The sequence below is a fragment of the Eublepharis macularius genome, chromosome 15, assembly GCF_028583425.1.
Source record: "Eublepharis macularius isolate TG4126 chromosome 15, MPM_Emac_v1.0, whole genome shotgun sequence".
In the NCBI taxonomy this organism is placed as follows: Eukaryota; Metazoa; Chordata; class Lepidosauria; order Squamata; family Eublepharidae; genus Eublepharis; species Eublepharis macularius.
Window position 1 is genome coordinate 50,266,769 of NC_072804.1, and position 20,332 is coordinate 50,287,100.

Here is a 20,332-nt window from a genome sequence, read left to right on the forward strand (position 1 = left end):
AAATGGGCCTGGACAAAAAGATGATCAATCATTTGTCCTTGCAGGAGGAAGCATTTGGTGAGAGGGAATGAAGAAAAGCAGAAAGGGAACATTTAAATAGGATTTGTTCACAAAGCTCAGGATATGACTGTGTTTCAGGGTTTCACCTCCTTTTTAAGATCTCCAAACGGACACTTTAAAACACTTGTTCTCCTTGTTAGCGGCAAAAAGCAGAATAGCTGGAATTCAGTTCCACGCCCAAATTCAATTCCACGCCCTATCTGGGGCCGGCTCGTAAGCTCAGATTTCATCTCTCACTTCCTCAGGGGCATTGTTTCCCACTATAACATGAGATCATATTATTTAACATAACGTAAATTTTCATGTACAATATAATTTACCAAGCAACACGAATATACAACCTCAGTTACAGACCTGTGATCCTAATGGAGACACTCATATTTCCTGAAACCCGGAAAGTGGCGGCTGTGCATTCTCTCGCGCACCCCCAAAACCACTTGCAAATTACTTTTATCCCTTTTGCCCTGGACATTACATTCATCTTAAAGGGGCAACGTTGCATCTATCTACCTTGCATCTATCTTAAAAGGGCAACATACATTAAAGGATGCAACTTAGACACAACTCATTGTTTAAACCCGCAGGTTTCATAGTCTGTAAGAAATGAATCCACTGTGCCTCTTTATGGAGAAGGGTGCTGCTCGGAATTAACTCCTGATTATTTCTAACTATCACACTGAGTATAGCTACCCGAAACTCATTCTCACGATGTTGTTTTTCAAGGAAATGTTGAGTTAAAGGTGCCTCGATAACTCCATTTTTAATCCTTGATATGTGTTCAAGTATGCGAGTGCTAAGGGGTCTGACAGTACAGCCCACATATAGCAAAGGACACAGGCATTCGATCAAATACACTAGACCCGACGTTTGGCAAGTGGCAAAATGATGAAACATTAGATTCCTGCTTTTTACTACAACAGTACTGCCTTCTCAGATTAAATTACAGATGTTACATCTGCTATTTGGAGGTAATCCTACTATATAATCCCCTTAGCGTCTTTCCGATTGTGCCCATTGATCCTGGTGCGCCTGCACGGGTGCACTAGGATAAAAGTGCACCTTGGAATGCTGCCTCTGCAGGGCAGCACTGGCGGCAGAGGGTCGGGTAAGTCAACCAGCTAGAGGAGGAGAGCGGTGCAGGAAAAGCACCTGCAAGCCCTGGTGGAGCCTGGGCGATGGGGTGAAGTGCCCGGCGGCTTCTCAGCCCCGCTGGAGCCATGCTGCTCCGCTCTCTCTAAGAGCCCGTCACAGTTGGAGCCCTGCTGGAGCCGTAGCATGGCGCTCTCTGCAGGGCCGGGGTGACAGGGCAGAGGCAAAGCGCCCGCCTCCCTCTGAGCCCTCCCGGAGGAGAGCCGTGCCACTCTCGGCAGGGCCGGGGGGAGGCTAAGAGCCTGTCACCGTCGGAGCCCTGCTGGAGCCGCAGCATGGCGCTCTCTGTGGGGCCGGGGTGACAGGGCAGAGGCAAAGCGCCCGAGCAGGGCCGTGCTGTCTGAGCCCCAACGGAGCTCAGAGGCAAAGCGCCTGTCGCCGTCTGAGCCCCACGGGAGCCGCAACACGCTGCTCTCGGCAGGGGCGGGGCGATGGGGCACAAGCGATGCGGCCGCCACCCTGCGAGGTCCACTGGAGCTGCAGTGTGCCACTCTCCATGGAGCTGAGCAACAAGGCGCAAACGACGTGCCTGCCACCATGGCAGTCCTGCTGGAGCTGGGGATGTGGTGGGAAGAGCGAGCCCGCTCTGCCTGCCCTCCCTGGCTCCACACCCCGCCTGCCAGCCATCCCCAGATCTCTCCTGTGTCTCCACCCTCCCCAACCCCCCTTGCCCACCCTACCTGCCAGCCATCCCCACACGCCTCCTTCCTCTCCACCCTCCCCAAACCAACTTGCCCCCATCTACCATCCCTCCCCATACCCCTCCTGCCTCTCCACCCTCCCAACCACCCTGCTCTTCCTATCTGCCATCCCTTCTTCTGCCTCTCCTGCCTCTCAGCTCTTCCCAGACCCCTCCTGCCACTCAGCACTCCCCAGACCCTTCTTTGCTCCCCTACCTGCCAGCCCTCCCCAGACTTCTCCTGCCTCTCTGCTGTCCGCAAACCCCCTTGCCCTCCCTACCCTCCAGCCCTCCCCAGACCCCTCCTGCCTCGCAGCTCTCCCCAGATCCCTCCTGCTTCTCAGCCCTCCCCAGACCCCCCTTGCCTTCCCTACCCTCCAGCCTTCCATAGACCCCCTTGGCCCCTACCTGCCAGCCCTCCCCAGACCCATCCTGCCTCTCAGCCCTCCACCAGACCCCCCTTGCCCCCTACCTGCCAGCCCTCTCCAGACTCCTTCTGCCTCTCAGCTCTTCCCAGACCTCCCCACCAGCCCTCCCCAGACCCAGCTCTCTAGAGCCCTTTGTATTTATTTGCACAATGGGCTTTGTTTCTAGTGTAATGGTAATGAACGAACTTTACAGATTTGGCAGAAAGATTATGACCGGCCAAAGTGCTCAGTGGAAAGTAGTGTTTCTACGAGCATCACAGCCCTCAAATGCTTTGCACACTTACAGGGGAGTTCGTCAGTCCCTGTTTAGGACTGCAGGTGTGAAGATAATGTCTATCATCACTTCCCTGTAGCATCCTGACAAATTTCTGGCCTCAGTGATTCCCAGAATCCTGACACATATATCAGCCTTTTTTGTAGACATCAGAGAATCCAAAAGATGAGATCTACAGCAATGAGGATGTTGTCCACCCCTCAAAACCTTCCCCTTCATCTTGCACCAATCCTTCTTCCATCCCCCCCCCAATAAATTTACCTTGTCCCCAGGGTGCTGGACAGCTCACAGGCTCACCTGTAGTTAAGAGAGCAGAGAGGAGGCAGAAGAGAAAGAATCCAGGCGTGGTGTTTGGGAAGCAGTTCCACCCGCGGTGGAACTGGATCATGGAGTGCATTGAATGTAGCGATGGAGCACAGCCGTATTAGGAAGGCTAATGAGGCTGATGGGAGTGGGTGGGATGGAGAGCAGATGTGGCAACAAAGTCCTGCGTGGCTAGGTAACAGTCTTGTACAAGGAGAGTGGGGAAAGCAACAAGACACGCTCTATAGGTTAAGATTTCACAAACAGATCGGGTCAGCAGAACGTTAAAGACACTTGAGCAAGCCAACTAACAGTGACAGAATAATCAGCCCTCCCCCTCTACCAGGTATTTCAGGCTTGCCATGGGGCATCATCCTTGGCATGAACCAGTGGGCAAGAGCCGGAGGGCTCTTGCCTACTGCGGGTTAGTCTTAAGAACATAAGAACATAAGAACATAAGCAAAGCCATGTTGGATCAGGCCAGTGGCCCATCCAGTCCAACATTCTGTCACACACAGTGGCTAGAAATCCAGTGCCATCTAAAGGACTGTCAGTGAGGCCAGGACACCAGAAGCCCTCCCACTGCCTTCCTTCCAGCACCAAGACAACAGAGCACCACCTCCCCACAAAGAGAATACCATCTATCTCCTGTGGCTAATAGCCACTGATGGACCTCTGCTCCATATATTTGTCCAGTCCCCTCTGGCAATGCTTGTAGCTGCCACCATCTCCTGTGGCAACGAATTCCATGTGTTTATCACCCTTTGTGTAAAGTAGTATTTTCTTCTATCTGTTCTAACCCGACTGCTCAATAATTTCATAGAGTGCCCACGAGTTCTTGTATTGTGAGAAAGGGAGAAAAACACATCTTTCTCTACCTTCTCTAACCCGTGCATTATCTTGTAAACCTCTATCATGTCTCCCCTCAGTCGTCTTTTCTCCAGGCTAAAGAGCCCCAAGCGCCTCAATCTTTCCTCATAGGGAAAGTGTTCCAACCCTTTAATCATTTTAGTTGCCCTTCTCTGTACTTTTTCCAGTGCTATGATATCTTTTTTAAGGTGTGGCGACCAGAACTGTACACAGTACTCCAAATGAGGCCTCACCATCGATTTATACAGAGGCATTATGATACCGGCTGATTTGTTTTCAATCCCTTTCCTAATAACCCCTAGCATAGCATTAGCTTTTTTTATGGCAGTCGCACACTGTGCTGACGTTTTTAGTGAGTTATCTATCATGACTCCAAGATCTCTCTCTTGGTCAGTCTCCGCCAGTTCAGACCCCATCAACTTGTATTTATATTTTGGATTTTTGGTTCCAATGTGCATTACTTTGCACTTGGCTACATTGAACCTCATTTGCCACATGGATGCCCACTCTTCTAGCCTCGACAGATCCCTTTGGAGTGCCTCACAATCCTCTCTGGCTTTCACCACCCTGAACAATTTCGTGTCATCTGCAAATTTAGCCACTTCACTGCTTAATCCCAATTCCAAATCATTAATAAACAAGTTAAAAAGCATTGGACCCAATACCGACCCCTGTGGCACCCCACTGCTCACCACCCTCCACTGTGAGAAGTGCCCGTTTATACTCACTCTCTGTTTCCTATTAATTAGCCAGTTTTCGATCCACAAGAGGACTTGGCCCTTTATCCCATAGCTACTGAGCTTACTTAGGAGCCTTTGATGAGGAACTTTGTCAAAAGCTTTCTGGAAGTCAAGATAAACAATATCTATCGGGTCTCCCTTGTCCACTTGTTTGTTCACTCCCTCAAAGAACTCTAACAGATTGGTGAGACAAGATCTTCCCTTACAGAACCCATGCTGAGTTTTCCTCATCAGCTTTTGGTCATCAATGTGCCCACTAATTTTATTTTTGATAATAGTTTCCACCAACTTACCCGGTATTGACGTCAGGCTGACTGGCCTGTAATTTCCCGGATCTCCCCTGGAACCTTTTTTAAAGATGGGGACAACATTAGCTACCTTCCAGTCCTCAGGAACAGATGCAGAGTTTAATGACAGATTACATATTTTTGTGAGGAGATCTACAAGTTCACACTTGAGTTCTTTCAGAACTCTTGGATGTATGCCATCTGGGCCCGGTGATTTATCAGTTTTTAAATTATCTAGCAGTCGCATAACCTCCTCTCTCGTCACCTCAATGTGACTCAGGTCTTTCAAAACCCCTCCCAAAGTCAGTGCTTCCGGAGTGGGCATGCACTTCTTATCTTCCACAGTGAAGACAGAAGCAAAGAACGCATTCAGCTTCTCGGCCATTTCCCTATCACCCTTTAGTAATCCTTTTACGCCTTGGTCATCCAAGGGCCCCACTGCCTCCCTAGCTGGTTTCCTACTTCTAATATATTTAAAGAATTGTTTATTGTTTTTCTTTATGTTCTTTGCAATATGCTCCTCATATTCCCTTTTTGCCTGTCTGATCACAGACTTGCACTTTTTTTGCCACAGCTTATGCTCCTTTTTATCAACCTCACTCCGACTAGTTTTCCACTGCCTAAAAGAATCCTTTTTACCTTTTACAGCTTCTATTACATTGCTTGTTAACCATGCTGGCCTTTTCCTAAACCTATTTGTGCCTTTCCTAACCAGCGGTATATATTTAATTTGAGCTTCCAGGATTGTAGTTTTAAATAGTCTCCAAGATTCCCCAAGTGTTTTGACCTTTTTTACTTTCCCTTTCAGTTTCTTCTTCACGTACCCCCTCATCTCAGAAAAGTTACCCCTTTTGAAGTTAAACATGGCTGTGTTGGTCTTATTTGGCAATTTCCTATTTATACATATGTTGTACTCAATAACATTATGGTCACTGTTCCCAAGTGGTGCAATCACATTTACATCTCTAAAGGGGCCACTAGAGTCTTAAAGGGGCCACTAGACTCCTGTATACCTACCAAAGGACCTCTCTGAATTTTTTGGCATGTTTCCCCAGCCTGAACATTCCAGCATAAGCAGACTGAAAGAGATTGTGTGGGATATCATATAATCTTCTCTAGGGACAAGTCAACAACATGGCTGATTCCGCACTCGTTGGATAATGCACTTTCAATGCACATGATCAATCGTTTGAGGTGGATATTTGTTCCGCACACAAAAAAATCCATTCCAAATGATCTATAAAGAGGATTGGAAATGCATTATCCAACGTGTGCGGAATCACTCCACATGTCTAGCATTAACCCCGTTCCCTCTTCCCCCACCACCACTTTGGTGTACGGCAAAATCCAACCAGAACAGCCTTCGAGCAGCTTTTCTAAAGTAGGTTTACACTGCAACGCTAAGCAGAGTCAATGGGGTCAGGTGCATGAAACTTTGCTTAGAACTGCACTCTGAATGGCTCTTCTTAATAAAGTTTTTTAAGGCCATTCCTCATCCTGGGAGTCGTCTTCTCTGAGGGCATTACAGAGGGCTGGGGGATCTTGTGCCAGTCATTCTCTCCTGTCCTGCCTCACAGGGTTGTTGTTGTGAGCATTAAATGGAGGAGCGGGCTGTGATGTCCATGGAATAATGGCAGGATAAAAATGTACCCCAAAGAGAAATATAGCAAAGGATTCTGCCGTCCATGATTTCCCCCCCCCGGAATCCTATTTTATTCCATCTTCTTGGTCCCCGCAATAGTCTCTTGGATGTCTACTTCGAGTTGGTATGGGATCTTCTGCTGTAGCATCACAGAGAGTGGCTCAATTCGTTGCCTTGGTCACTAATCTCCCATTTGCATGAGGCCGGACTGGGTGTACAATAATACTCAGATTCCCATTTCTTCTATCTGCATCCCCCTCTTCTGTCCCCTGACACGTGAATCATCTAAGAAACACACACACGGAACACGCAGTATTTGACAGGCCAATTTATTGGGATCATTTTGATTGTGATTCAGTGGAAATATATTCTGCACATAAGCTTCAGCCTCTAGACCCCAAGGTCTTCTCTCCCTCCCCACTTGTGCCCTGCACCTCCACCCACTACAGAGATCCTGAATGTCAGCCTTCCCATGTGCAAATCACTTGGTCCCCGAGAATGGTGGGCTCCAAAGAAGGGAGGGATTTGGACTCTCCCATTTACACTGTCACAACTTCAGTGCCGTTTTTGCACCGAAGCCGTTTCATGGTGTATTTCGTTTCATTAGAGGAGATAGGTGCCACTGAAAACTTAATAGTGCACATGCTTGGTGTTCCACAACCTTGGAAATATATATACATTGCATCATCTAGATGTTCTGTGAAAGAAAAAAAAAACAGTAAGATTAGTCTAATTTGGTTTCAAAGGCCTTGAGGGTGGCATCGATTAGAATAACAGGCCCTAAAGTCAAAAATTTCCCACCAGATGGGGATTCTTCTCTTCCTTAATGGTTCAGTCCTATACTTCCAGGCCTCCAATGAATTTCCTACCTTTTGCATCTTTTGTAAGAGTTTCATCAAGGCCCCAGCCCCTAGAGAGGCAATGCTCCCAAGGGGAAATCAGGTGTCAATCGGAATTCAAGAATGGATTAATTTCCAAAAATCAGGCAAGGATAGGGTTGCCAGGTCTACCATAGCCTGTCTGCACGCATTATGGAATTTGACCCTTAAGAGCTGCAGCCAAGGTCCCTTTCACACTCGGTCTTTCCAGCGCTTTCATTACCTGTTTCTCATACCATCTTTGTCTGCCTTTTACACTTCCAAGCTAGTCATGTGACACAGCTCTGGGCTATGTTAGGTTTTCCCCATGGTATCTGGCTGTGGAAATATGGCAATTTTTTGTGTGCCTCGGCTGCCAATTCACACTTGGCCCAGTATATGTATGTGTGAACGGTTTGCCTCTCTCAATCCCCACACTCTTTCCTATCGTAAGTTGATTGGCTGGAGCAGATTTAACCACACCCACCATCGTCAGCTCCCCTAACACTTCTTTTGCCATTGTTTTTTCTAAAAGACATTCAGTGGCAGTGTGGTGAAGCATCTTCTGCCCGCCCGGCTTCATGGCAGTGGAGAGCCCAGTGCCTACCTGGCCTGGCCTGAGTGGGGAAAGCAGAGCACAGAATGGGAGGAAGGCGGGCTGGGCTGGGGTTCTGGGGCACACATATGTGAGCTCACCCCGTACATGGGCTTGGATAAGCAGGCAGCTGTACGGGGAGGCCTTTAGATGTGTGAAGTGCTCGGCACATGGTGGGGATGGGGGAATGAGTCCACTGTAATCTTTGCTCACTGCCTCTTGCCCTTGCCAAATCCCGATGAGTTTGTGAACCAGGCATTACGAGATGTTATCAGACGGCCAAGCTACACATGACGAATGACACTTGAATGGCAAGTGTATTTCTCCCTGTTCACTTGCCCTCCACTCAATCCACTTGCTGTTCAAGTGTCATTCGTCATGTGTAGCTTGGCCCTAAGGCTCCAAGTGAAGAAGGATTGGAAGCTGGTAATAAGCAAGTGTTTTTTGGTGGTTTGTGGGACACAATGGCAGAGGAGTTTGGTTTTGTTAATGGAGAATTTAGTCTTCTGTTTCTTTGAAGGTGAGGCCATGGGTCATTGATACAGCACCTGCTTTGCTGGCAGAAGGTCCTAGATTCAGTCCCTACCATATTCAGAAGGACCGAGACAGCTATTGTTTTATGGACTTTACTTCAAGCTCACAGTTGTCAGTGATTTTAAAAGCTTTAATTGAAGACCATGGAGAGCTTCACCACAGCCTACAGTAGCCCTCCAAGAGGAGCGCAACCCAATTGACTTACATTGTCATACACAAAAGGTAAAGTCTATACTGAGAGCTAGTTTGGTGTAGTGCATGGCGGGACTCTAATCTGGAGAACCAGGTTTGATTTTCCACTCTTCCGCTTGAAGCCAGCTGGGTGACCTTGGGTCAGTCCCAGCTCTCTCAGAGCCCTCTCAGTCCCTCCTACCTCACAGGGTGATGATCGTGAGGATATAACAACATACTGTGTAAACCACTCTGAGTGGGCTTTAAGTTGTTCTGAAGGGTTGTATATATATCAAATGCTTTTCTTATTATGTTATTATTAACCATTCTGTTTCTCAGTCAAAAACCTGGACTCATGTCCATTGTGGCTGGTAAAGGCTGGTGCTGATGGACTGTGGGATTATTTGGAGGCTATTTTCAACTTGTCCTTGGGCGCTGGGGTTTTTCCCAGGGCACTAGAGGAGGCCGTGCTGACACCTTTCCTAAAGAAACCATCATTGGACCCCACTGACCCAGTCAGTTACCGCCCAGTTTAGAACCTCCCATTCCCGGGTAAGGTGATTGAGTGGGCAGTGGAGGAAAAGCTGCAAGGATTGCTGAAGAATGCTTCAGCCCTAGATCCCTTCCAGACCGGTTTCCGCCTGGGACATGGGACGGAGACACTGCTGGTCTCCCTCACAGATGATCTTCGCAGGCATCTGGATCGAGGTGGATTGGCACTGCTGATATTATTAGATCTTTCAGCAGCATTCAATATGGTCGATTATGATCTTCTGACCCACCACCTCGCCGATGTGGGGATACAAGAGACGGCCTCACAATGGCTTATCTCTTTTCTCCATGGTTGGGGAGGAGTTTTCATCCCACCACCTGCTGGTGTGCGGTGTCCCGCAGGGGGCAATACTGTCCCCACTATTGTTTAAAATGGATATGTGCTCCCTTGCCCAGCTGGTGTGAAGCTTCAGACTAGGGTGTCACCAATATGTGGATGACACCCAACTGTATCTACTGATGGCCAGCTGGCTTGGCTCAGCCCCAGATGTCCTGGAGCATGCCTTTGAAGCTGTGACTGGGTGGTTGAAGCAGAGTGGGCTGAAATTAAATCCTACAAAGATGGAGGTCCTGTACTTGAGTCACGACTCATGAATACCTAGCTTCGGGACTCTGGCTTCTGACCCTCAATGGGGCATTACTTATGCCAGTTCTGAGGGTCAGGAGTTTGGGGGTGATCCTAGATGCCTCCTTTGAAAATGGAGGCTCAGGTCACAGCAGTTGCCAGGTCTTCTTTTCTTCATCTTTGACAGACTGGGCAGTTGTCCCTTACCTTTCAACCTGCAATTTAACTGCAGTGATCCAGTGATCCACCTCTAGGCTGGATTACTGTAACACACTCTACGTGGGGCTCCCTTTGAGTCTGATCCAGAGATTGCAGCTGGTCCAAAATGCATTGTCATCGTCGTCGTCGTCATCATCATCATCATCATCATCATCATCATCATCATCATCATCATCATCATCATCACCACATTCAATTTATATACCACCCTTCAGGACAACTTAATGCCCACTCAGAGCGGTTTACAAAATATGTCATTATTAGTCCCACAACAATAAATACCCTGTGAGGTGGTGGGGCTCAGAGAGCTCCAGAGAACTGTGATTAGCCCAAGGTCTCCCTGCTGGCTTCAAGAGGAGGAGTGGGGAATCAAACTCAGTTCTCCAGATTAGAGTCCCGCACTCTTAACCAAACTGGTGTAGTGCAGCAGTGCATTTCATCACTGGAGCGCCAATTAGTACACATATAATACCGGTATTGCGCCACCTGCATTGGCCGCCAGTGGAGTACCAAATCAGATCCAAGGTTTTAGTATTAACCTATAAAGCCCTATGTGGACTAGAATCAGAGTATCTAGTGGTAGTCCCTGGGAGGCCCGTATAGCCTCCACCAAAGTCAGGGCCTTTTCAGTCCTGGCTCCAACCTGGTGGAACTCTCTGTCTAGTGAGACCAGGGCACGGCAGGATTTAGTGTTCTTCCGCCAGGCCTGTAAGATAGAGATGTTTGTCCGGTGTTTGGTTGGAGCTAGGCTAGGCCCCCACCAGCCTGAATATGTATCCCTCCATATCAGAAGGCATCCACCATCCAGCTTTTTTAAAGTGGTATTTGATTTCCGCCAATTAGCTGATTGCTGCTATCTTGTATATTTTTAAATTTGTATTGTTTTGCTATGCTGCCTGTTGATTTTAAATTGTTTTAAGATGTAAGTTTTTATTATAATTTTTTTTTACCTAATATAATCTGCCCTGGGCCTGCTCGTGCAGAATAAAAGTCAAAAGTAATAAATAAATAAATAAATAAATAAATAAATACATACATACATACATACATACATACATACATACATACATACGCGCCAAGCAACTCTGGGAATACAGAAAGCAACACTGCTCACTTGTTTTCAACTCCATGGTTCCCTCAACGCATCTCGTCTCCTCACCAGTACAGACCATGTTTTCCACTCCCGAGCACTCATCGGAATCAGTGAAATCGAAGGAAAAGCAGGAGGGGCATAGTATCCCATTTGGGAGATCTTCCACAGGCTCTGACACTACAAAAATGAACCCAGTCAGTGCAGTTTCCATCCCACTTTTTCTTTGGGTTTTAAGAAATTTCATTTACAAATCAAAATGAACAGAAGTATTAAAAGGAACGAACCAAAAGAGAGGTTTAAACCAAAGCAGGACGGTTTCAGTAATCCAAAGTACTATAGAAGTCTGAGTGATGAACTAAGACTTGGGAGATCCAGGTTTAAAATCCCACATAGTCATGGAGGATCTAGCATAGGAGTCCCCAACAAGGCTCCCGTGGGCACCATGGAACCTGCTAAGTGTTTATAGAAAGTGCGTGGTACCAAGGGGGGCTCTTGCCCAGCATGCCTTTAGATTTGGCACTGAAGATTTGGCACTGAGAGCCAAACTACAAGTGACGCCTGTCTCTAGTTGGACACTTGTCAGCTTCCCTCAAGTTTTGATGGGATATGTAGGCAACTTGGCGGAATGTTGGACAAGTGACAGTTGAAAAGTCCATTGGACAGCAGTCGGAGAGCCAAGCTGCAAGACCAGGATGCCTACATTTCCCATCAAAACTTGAGGGAAGCTGACAACTGGCAACTTGTGTCCGGTGTCACTTGTAGTTTGGCTCTGTGTTTATTAGCAACAAATCCCATTGTGGGAAAAATATACAACGGGCTTTAGAAAGGGCATGGCAAGCCGGCCAGGCATTGCCGCCTCCCCCATGCCCCCAATGTGGTTGGGGGGAGGGCAGGGTGGCCAGACCTGGCATTGCCCCTTCCCCAGTGCCCCGATCTGGGTGGAGGGAGGGCAGGGCTATTGTGAAGTCATGCTGAGAGCTATGTATGACAGCTCAAGTTCCTTGTGAGAAATTGGAGGGGGAGAATAGATCCATGGTGTCCCAAGTCTTTGAAGAAGGATCAATTTTCAAAATTGCTTTTCTTTGGGGGCCTAGTTGCAAAGTAACTTTGTTCCTCCTCAACACAAAATGTAAAAATCTCACGTTGGTTAACACTGAGTAAGTTTTCATTTGGAAGGTGGGCGGGACTTCCCTGGCAGTAAAGAGCCTGCTTGTCCTGCAGCAAGGTGGCTTCACCCCAATCCCAGCCAGGTTGGAAGGACATCCCGTCTCGCCTGCCTGCGGGAGCCCCGAGGAGCGTGGTTGCAGCAGCAGGAGGGAGCAGACCTCCCCATGGCACTGAAAGCAAAAGAGCCACCTGCGGTTGCAGCTGCCCAGCTGGCCCCATGGCTATTGCCATGGTTTCAGGGGAGGCTGCAGGAGGGCACAGAAGGGCGTATGGGGGGCGCTGTCAGGTTGTGCTGTGGGGTGGATGACCCACCCTCGTGGCGGCATTTTCCAGAGGGGTAGGTGGGCTCGCCCGGCTGTCCTGTTGCTGTGGCTCCCTCTGGAGGAGTGGGCAGGCTCGCCCTGCCATTTTGCCGCAGTGGTGCCTTCTGAAAGGGCAGGTGGGTTCTCTTGGCCATCCTGCAAGAGCGGCTCCCTTCAGAGGGGCGGGTGGCCTCGCCGGGCTGTTTTGCAGTGGTGTTTTGCCCCCTCCGGAGGCCTCATGGTCCCAGATGCACTTTTTATTCTGGTGCTTCTGCAGAGATGTACCAGAATAAAAAGTGTGTCGTCTCGAACACGCTTTCTCAATTACGTAGTAAGATAAGCTTTTATTGAACTATTTTATATATTATATTAAAGGCTCTTTTAATTTCAAATATTCTAATGTTTTCATTATCACCACTTGGGGGATCCTATTTGGGTGGAAAGGGAGCATAAAATGTTTTAAATAAATACATAAAATAAATGAGCAGTGGGAATTAAAATAGCATTATCTCAGCTGTAGCAGCAACAACAGTGTTTGTTTTATTCTCTCTTGCCTCTGTCTCAGTGTATTTTTAAAGTAAGCCTCTTCTCCTCTGCTCTTAGGCATCCTGTGGATGCATACCTTTGCCTGTTATGGCAAACATTTTGTGGTGATTCCCACCACCCTGTACCAGAATTGGAAAGGCGCCCAAAGGCTAAAAAAGAATACAGACCCCTCTTCTAGTAACACTTTTTCAGCCTAAACAACCTCACAGTGTTGTTGTGAGATTAACTGTTGGAAAGAAGGGTAACATTTGCTTCCCTTAAGTGTTCTAGATAGCTCTACCATATCATTTCAGAAATAAAGTAGACATTTTTTGTTTTAGGACTAGCAGATGTAAGCGGAGGCAGTCTCAACCACTGTCAAGAGTGAAGGACTTTCCTGTCCGGTAACAAATGTGTCTTCAAATGGAGGCTTTCGTTTTCCCTGTAAGAATGAACTGCAACCATTTCATATAAAGGGAACCTTTTCCATAGATATAGAAAACTAGAAACAAAGCCCGTTGTGGGAAAAAATACAATGGGCTCTAGAAAGGGAAGAGCGGACAGGCAGGCATTCCTTCCTCCTCTGTCACTGATTCCAGCCGGTGAAGGAAGGGAGTGGGCACTGGCACATACTCCACACCTGATCTCAGCAACATGAAGGGGTGGTGGGCTTTGCTACCTGCTGCACGTCTGATACAGCCCAGGTAAAGGGGGGCAGGCATTGCCACCTGCTCCACTCCTGATCCCAGCCAGGTGAAGGGAAAACGGGCATTGCCTTCTGCTCTACAACTGATTATGGCTGCGTGAAGGGGGGCAGGCACTGCTGCTCCGCTCCTGATCCCAGCTGAATGAAGGGGGATGGGCATTGCCACCTGCTCCGCTCCTAATACCAGCTGGGTTAAGGCCAGTGCAGGCATTGCCACTTGTACTGCTCCTAATGCCACCTGGGTTAAGGTGGGGATGAGCATTGCCACCTGCTCTGCTCCTAATACCAGCTGGGTTAAGGCCTGGGTGGGCATTGCCACCTTCTCTGCTCCTGATCCCAGCTGGTTTAAGGGGGTGGGCATTGCCACCTGCTCTATTCCTAATACCACCTGGGTTAAGGTGAATGTGGGCATTGCCAGTTGTGATAAAGCACGGGTGGGAATTGCCACCAGCTCCGTTCCTAATACCAGCTGGGTTAAGACAGGGGTGGCCATTACCACCTGGTCCACTCCTGATCCCAGCTGTCTGAAAGGGGCGGGCATTGCCACCTGCTCCACTCCTAATACCACCTGGGTTAAGTTGGGGGTGGTGATTGCCACGTCCTCTGCTCCTAATACCAGCTGGGTTAAGGCAGAGGTGAGCATTGCCCACTTTTACACTCTTAATATCTGCTGTGTTAAGGTTGGGGATGGGCATTGCTACCTGCTCCAATACTAATACCAGCTGGGTTAAGACAGGGGGTAGGAATTGTCACTTCTCCCTCCTATACCAGCTAGCTGAAGGGGGGCGGGCATTGCCACCTGCTCCACTCCTCATACCAGCTGGGTTAAGGTGCAGGTGTACATTGCCACCTGCTCTGCTCCTAATACCAGCTGGGTTAAGGCAGAGAGTGGGCATATCTACCTGCTCTGCTCCTGATTCCAGCTGGCTGAAAGGGGAGAGGGCATTGCCACCTGCTTTGCTCCTAATATCAGATGGGTTAAAGTGGAGGGGTGGCATTGCCACCTTCTCCACTCCTAATATTAGCTGGGTTAAGGCAGGGGTGGGCATTGCCATCTGCTCCACTCCTAATACCAGCTGGCTTAAGGGGGAGTGGGCATTGCCACCTGCTCTGGTAATAATACCAGCTGGGTTAAGGTAGTGATGGGCATTGCTACCTGTTCCACTCCTAATACCAGCAGGCTGAAGGGGGGAGGGCATTTCCCCCTTCTCCCCTCCTAATATCAGCTGGGTTAATGTGGGGGGTGGGCATTGCTACGTGCTCCGCACCTAATACCAGCCGGGTTAAGGCGCTGGGAGGGTATTGTTACCTGCTCTGCTCCTTTTCCCTGCCTGGACTTCCCACCACAGCATGTTTCTGAAGTGATATGGTGAGTTACCTGGGCTATCTTCTGTGGCAGCGTCCTCTGGTGGTGCACCAGGGTATAAAGTGAGTTGTCTGAAACACGCTTACTCAATTATATAGTAAGATTTTGAAGAAAAAGCTTGCTACTTACAAGTGAGAAGGGGTCCATTGCACCCGTCACTGCTGCAACACTCACGACGGGAACGAAAGCTCCCACCCTCTCCTGTATGCATGCTGAATCGCTTGTCCAAGCAATGTTCACTTTTACCACAACGCTTGAAATGAATGAGGGATCCTGGGAATGATTCGGCTGTGAAAAGGAATAGCAGATATCCTTTCTAGTTTCTTAGACCAGCAACATTTCAAGGTAATCATCTCTGTTTATTTACCTTTCTATGCCCGAATTTTGAGAATATGGATTATAGTACTTAAAGTTTTTGCTTTTAGACAACAATCATAAAAATGTTGGATGCAGTATTGTTAGTATCTTTGAGCATATTGATCTCTGAATTGTGAAAATAGATCTTGCTCTTTTTTTGTGTTGCAATGCATTTCAGTGGAGCCCATGCAAGTAAATTGGCATTCCTGGCTCCCATTCTCTCCAGTGGGCCTTCAAGCCTCTTCCATTATTTCCATTGGGCTATCCTGTCATTCCTTTTAGTACATCCATTTCCCCCTCCCTGGCTGGTATCAATTCTCACCTTTCCTCAGGCTTTAGGTGGAAAGAGTGGCTGGTTGTGTGTGCACCACCACAGAGGAAGGAGGAAGTGAGGCGAGACACACACAATTCCCTTCCACTTCCTGTGCGACCGGTAGGAGAAATCACTGTTGTTGGGTTTAAAGTTGTTGTTTTAAATTCTATTACTTTCCTCCCCCAGTTATGAACCAGTTTGTGGTTTGTGGGGTTTAAATGCCCCTTTCCGGTAGGGGAGATCAGCGAGGGGGAGATCCCCCCCGCCGCCGCCTGCCAGCTGATAGTTTAAAGGGACCTGCCTCTTGCAAGTGGCAGGAAAAGTTTAAATGGCCATTTCCCTCGGGTTCGTGCCCAACTCTAGTTGTGATATGGGGTGAGTTGTCCTTTCTAAATTAATTCACATTTCCCCAGGAATCTAAGGATTCTCTTGTGGAGGACAGATCATGAACTTAAGACAGATTCATACATTAGAGGGTGGTACTTAGGGGTGGTTCAGTGCAGGCCTGATTCAGGGCCAAGCTACACATGACGAATGACACTTGAATGGCAAGTGTATTTTTCCCTGTTCACTTGCCCTCCACTCAATCCACTTGCCAGGCAAGTGTCTTTTGTCATGTGTAGCTTGGCCCTCAGACTGGGGCCTTGGTGTGCAAGAAAGGGGGCTTCAGCTTTCTCTCCCATGCCATTTTCCTGACCTGAAATGTCTTCAGGGCTCTTTTTTCCTTATTGATGCCCCAACTGATTTTTTTGGGGGGGGTACACAAAGGTTTCATTGGTGGGGCAAATATGGCTCCTTCAAAGTCAATCAGGTTCAGGTAAATACTGTTGTAAAAGGGCGTAAGCAAGCTCTCCCCCTGTGCCATAGCCTGGATCCCAAATGAGCCCTCGTACATTAGGGAATTGAGTCCCAAGTGGGGAAATGGCAGGCGCATGTCTGACAGTCCTTATGGCAGAGTTGGACCTGGCCCAAGAACTGTGCATCCTGCGGTTAGGGGAGCTAAAGCTCTGCAACTGAAGCGGCAGATGGAATTAACGTGAGGTGAGATCAAATTCTGCAGTGCCTCAGGGCCAAGCTACAAGTGACGCCTTACACAGGTTGGACACTTGTCAGCTTCCCTCAAGTTTTGATGGGAAATGTAGGCATCCTGCTTTTACAGCTTTGTTCTCCATTACAGCTGCAAGACCAGGATGTGCCTACATTTCCCATCAAAACTTGAGGGAAGCTGACAAGTGTCCAACCTGTGTCAGGTGTCACTTGTAGCTTAGCTCTCATTTATGTTAACAACATACCTTTTTATGCTGATAGATCTACTTGATGAACATGCCCTTTGAGGAATTTCTTCTCACTTACCTATTTTGACATTAGATACAGCTGAAACACAGGCATCTTGGTCATCAGTGCAGTTCACAATTTCTGGTGTATCACACAACCCTCCCGGACAGAAATAGCATTGCAGCAGTGCCACTGCAGACAGGAGAGAGATGGTGATATTGGTTGCAAAACCTCACTGCTCTCTGTGCGCCTCACACTATACTTGACAAGTAACATGAACATTTCCAGTTAAGAGACTCCAATGGTTCATTTTTTTGCTGTGTGGAAATTGGAATTTTCCTGGGCTCAGGTGTGTGTGTGTGGTGGGAATAAAAGGTATTTTGGGGCTGCTTCAAGGTGGTTTTCCGTGATGGTCGTCATGATAATGTGATCACGTTTGCAATCGCCCTTGCAGCTGAGATTCTAGAGGAAACAGGGAAATCGGCTTTCTCTCCTTTGTTACCCATGGTTTCCCTTTCCTTTCTGTTGTATATCGAAGCCCTCCCCTCCCCCCCCCACATAGGCACTGTATTCTCATGTTAACCTCAGGATTCTCTGCCCTCCGAGTTTCATTTTTTTGTTATTTTGAGGAGCATGGGTAACATTAAAGGTAAAGGTAATCAGTCCCCTGTGCAATCACCGAGTCATTACCCATGGGGGGACGTCGCACTATGACATTTTCTTGGCAGACTTTTTACAGGGTGGTTTGCCATTGCCTTCCCCAGTCATCTAAACTTTACCCCCAGGAAACTGGGTATTCATTTTACCGACCTTGGAAGGATGGAAGGCTGAGTCAACCTTGAGCCGGCTACCTGAACCCAGCTCCCTCTAGGATTGAACTCAGGTTGTGACCAGAGCTTGGGCTGCAGTACCACAGCTTACCACTTTGTGCCACGGGGCTCTTTTATGTGTAGCATTGCTGAATTATAATGCAATACCTTTTTTAAAAGGTATTAAAGAATCATTCCACATAGGTGCAGATCCACTTCCAGACGATTCCCTACCCCATGTCTAGAGGGTAGGCTGGTGTGTGGATGATTATCTTTTGTTAAAAAAAATTCCATGAGAATGGGTAACACTGCATCGGAATAATGTAAGAAAATTTTAAAACCTGTTCTTTAAAAAAACCGTGTACACAAAGAGGCACCTCCAGATGATCTCTTCCCCATTCTCCCTGCCTGAAGACTGAGCTGTGGTGATTCTCTGCTCTTATGCTTATTTATGCAAGTGCTGCAAGGGACTGGTGCCTTTCAGTCTTCAACAATGCAAAGAGTAGTTGACTAGAGCTTAACCCAAGTCCTACGATGGAGCTGTTTCCCGCTGGGACTCTAGAATCTGCGCCAGTTCATATCCTGGAAACGCCATTTTTAAAATGGTTTAAAATAAAGCAGAGGTTTTGGTGGATGGAATGAACTGAACTACTAATTAGTCTGAGCGCAACAGAGGATGATGTAATGTGGAAACATGAAAAAATGTGTGCATTGGATGTCTGCAACCTGGAAAACATTTTGTGTGAAAGGAACCTTGGTGTGAGAAAGGGACTGCACCTATTAGTTATCTGTCTACAGTTCCATCCATCTGATGAAGTGAGCTTGGAGTAAAACTCTGGAAAATATTGTTTGTCTTTAAGGTATTGTTGAACTCAAATATTGCTCCTCCACTACACACCAAGACAACCACCCACCTGAAACTACCCAGTTCCATATAAATATTGAAAAACATTCCCCTATTTTCTCCTCCTCGTATCAATGTGAATCTTATCAGTTACTGAGATGTTCTGGTTTTTAAACTCACCTGGAGAAAAGAGGCCAAAAAGGAGACATGCGCTGAGGACTGCCTTCATAGTAAAGATGAGAGGAAGAGCCAAGGAGGACTTCGAGCAGAGGGAACGAACCAAGGCAGCAAATGTTGGACCAAAGGGCTCACCTGGAGGTCTTTATAAGCCAGAGAAAGGAGCTCCAAGAAACACCTGGATACTGGCTCAGTGGGATACGGGAACGGCTTGTAATCATGATGGTACATTTTGCCACTCTTGGAAGAAAATGTAATCTTCTTCTAGCACCTCATAAATTTTTGGCAAGCATCCTTTCCAGACTCTGCCCTAGCTGCTGCTTCCCCAAACTAAACACAGGACAAGACAAAAGCAGACTGAAGCAGTTTGTGTTGTGTAAATTTCGCTTTCCCAAAGGCCGAGTAAATTACATATGCCTAGAATTATATCCCCTCATTCTGATCGACAGCAAAATCCAAAAAGAACAGCTGTGAAGTAGCTTTTCTGTGTAGACTGAGAAAATTTTCCATTTCAGTGTCAAATCCAGGTTTTAAAAACTATGGTTACCATTATTGGTGTTTTCTGGAGGAAGGAGACATTTCCAGTTTTGCTTAAATCCATTTTTTTATCATAGATTTCAACGCTGTTCTTTGCAAAGCAACCTGTGAGACCCTTTCGGGCAGCTGGTTTTGCACTTAACTGTACCAAAACTGCACAGACTGTGGGCCTCCCTCTAAACTGTGAATCCACTCAATTTGACCACACACAACAATAAAGTTTGGTGTTTATGAACCCCAAATAATTCTTGGGGAAGCCATCAAGTTAAGTACTGCCTGCACAAGCATACACTGTTCTTTTTGGGACAGTAGAGAAACGATGTTTGGGCAACTGTATTTTGCTCTTAATTAAAAAACACATCAACCATTAGCCCCCTCCCTCTAAATCATCAATCCACCAAGTTTTCCCCCTAATATGCTACACATCCACAACAATGACCCCAAATACGATTAGTGTTGGTGGGTGCACACTATAGAGGGAAATTGGCAAAGTGGTAGCAGGGCAGCAGGAGGGCAGCATACAAGCAGTAGAGCACTCCAGTCAGTACACCGACATTAAAAAAAAATCCTGCCTCATGTTCACTTTTTTCATTTTCTAAGTGACGATAGTGCTAATAAATTATTAATCTTTCCATCCTGATTTTGCCTGTTGCTGTCATGTTTCCTTGTTCACCTTACCGGAAGCTACTTTAATGAAACAAAACAGCCATCTCCGGGTGTATTTCCCCTACTTGCATGAAGCTCGGAATGGCATATAAAAATACTCAAATTCTTATTTTTTCCATTAGCAACCTCCGTATTGTGGCCCCTGACACATGATTCCTTTTAGAAACATGCACGTGGAATATGTTATATTCTTCATGTTAATTTATTCTGATTCATTGAAAATTTATCCTGCATATCAGAAGAAGAAGAGCTGGTTTTATACCCTGCCCT

The 20,332-nt window shown here is 47.3% G+C and overlaps 1 protein-coding gene across 1 annotated transcript; it reads right to left on the bottom strand.

Moving 5' to 3' along the window:
* Positions 1-6,779: 6,779 nt before the first annotated feature.
* Positions 6,780-18,952, bottom strand: LOC129342854 (phospholipase A2 inhibitor gamma subunit A1-like). Its single transcript, XM_054998799.1, has 5 exons — positions 18,863-18,952; positions 17,108-17,221; positions 15,214-15,372; positions 11,040-11,195; positions 6,780-7,129 (listed from the first exon to the last, which is right to left on the bottom strand). Exons 1-5 carry the CDS (start codon positions 18,909-18,911, stop codon positions 6,972-6,974), a joined length of 636 nt encoding a protein of 211 aa, XP_054854774.1. The 5' UTR covers positions 18,912-18,952; the 3' UTR covers positions 6,780-6,971.
* Between the last annotated feature and the right edge of the window lie 1,380 nt (positions 18,953-20,332).

Excerpts from the sequence above, each read along its gene's own strand:
- LOC129342854 (XM_054998799.1), bottom strand. The coding sequence starts at position 18,911 with ATGAAGGCAGTCCTCAGCGCATGTCTCCTTTTTGGCCTCTTTTCTCCA. Across the intron at positions 11,196-15,213 it reads CAATGGACCCCTTCTCACTT|TGTCAGAGCCTGTGGAAGAT; the intron begins GTAAGTAGCAAG and ends TCATTTTTGTAG. Across the intron at positions 7,130-11,039 it reads AACCATGGAGTTGAAAACAA|AACATCTAGATGATGCAATG; the intron begins GTGAGCAGTGTT and ends TTTCTTTCACAG.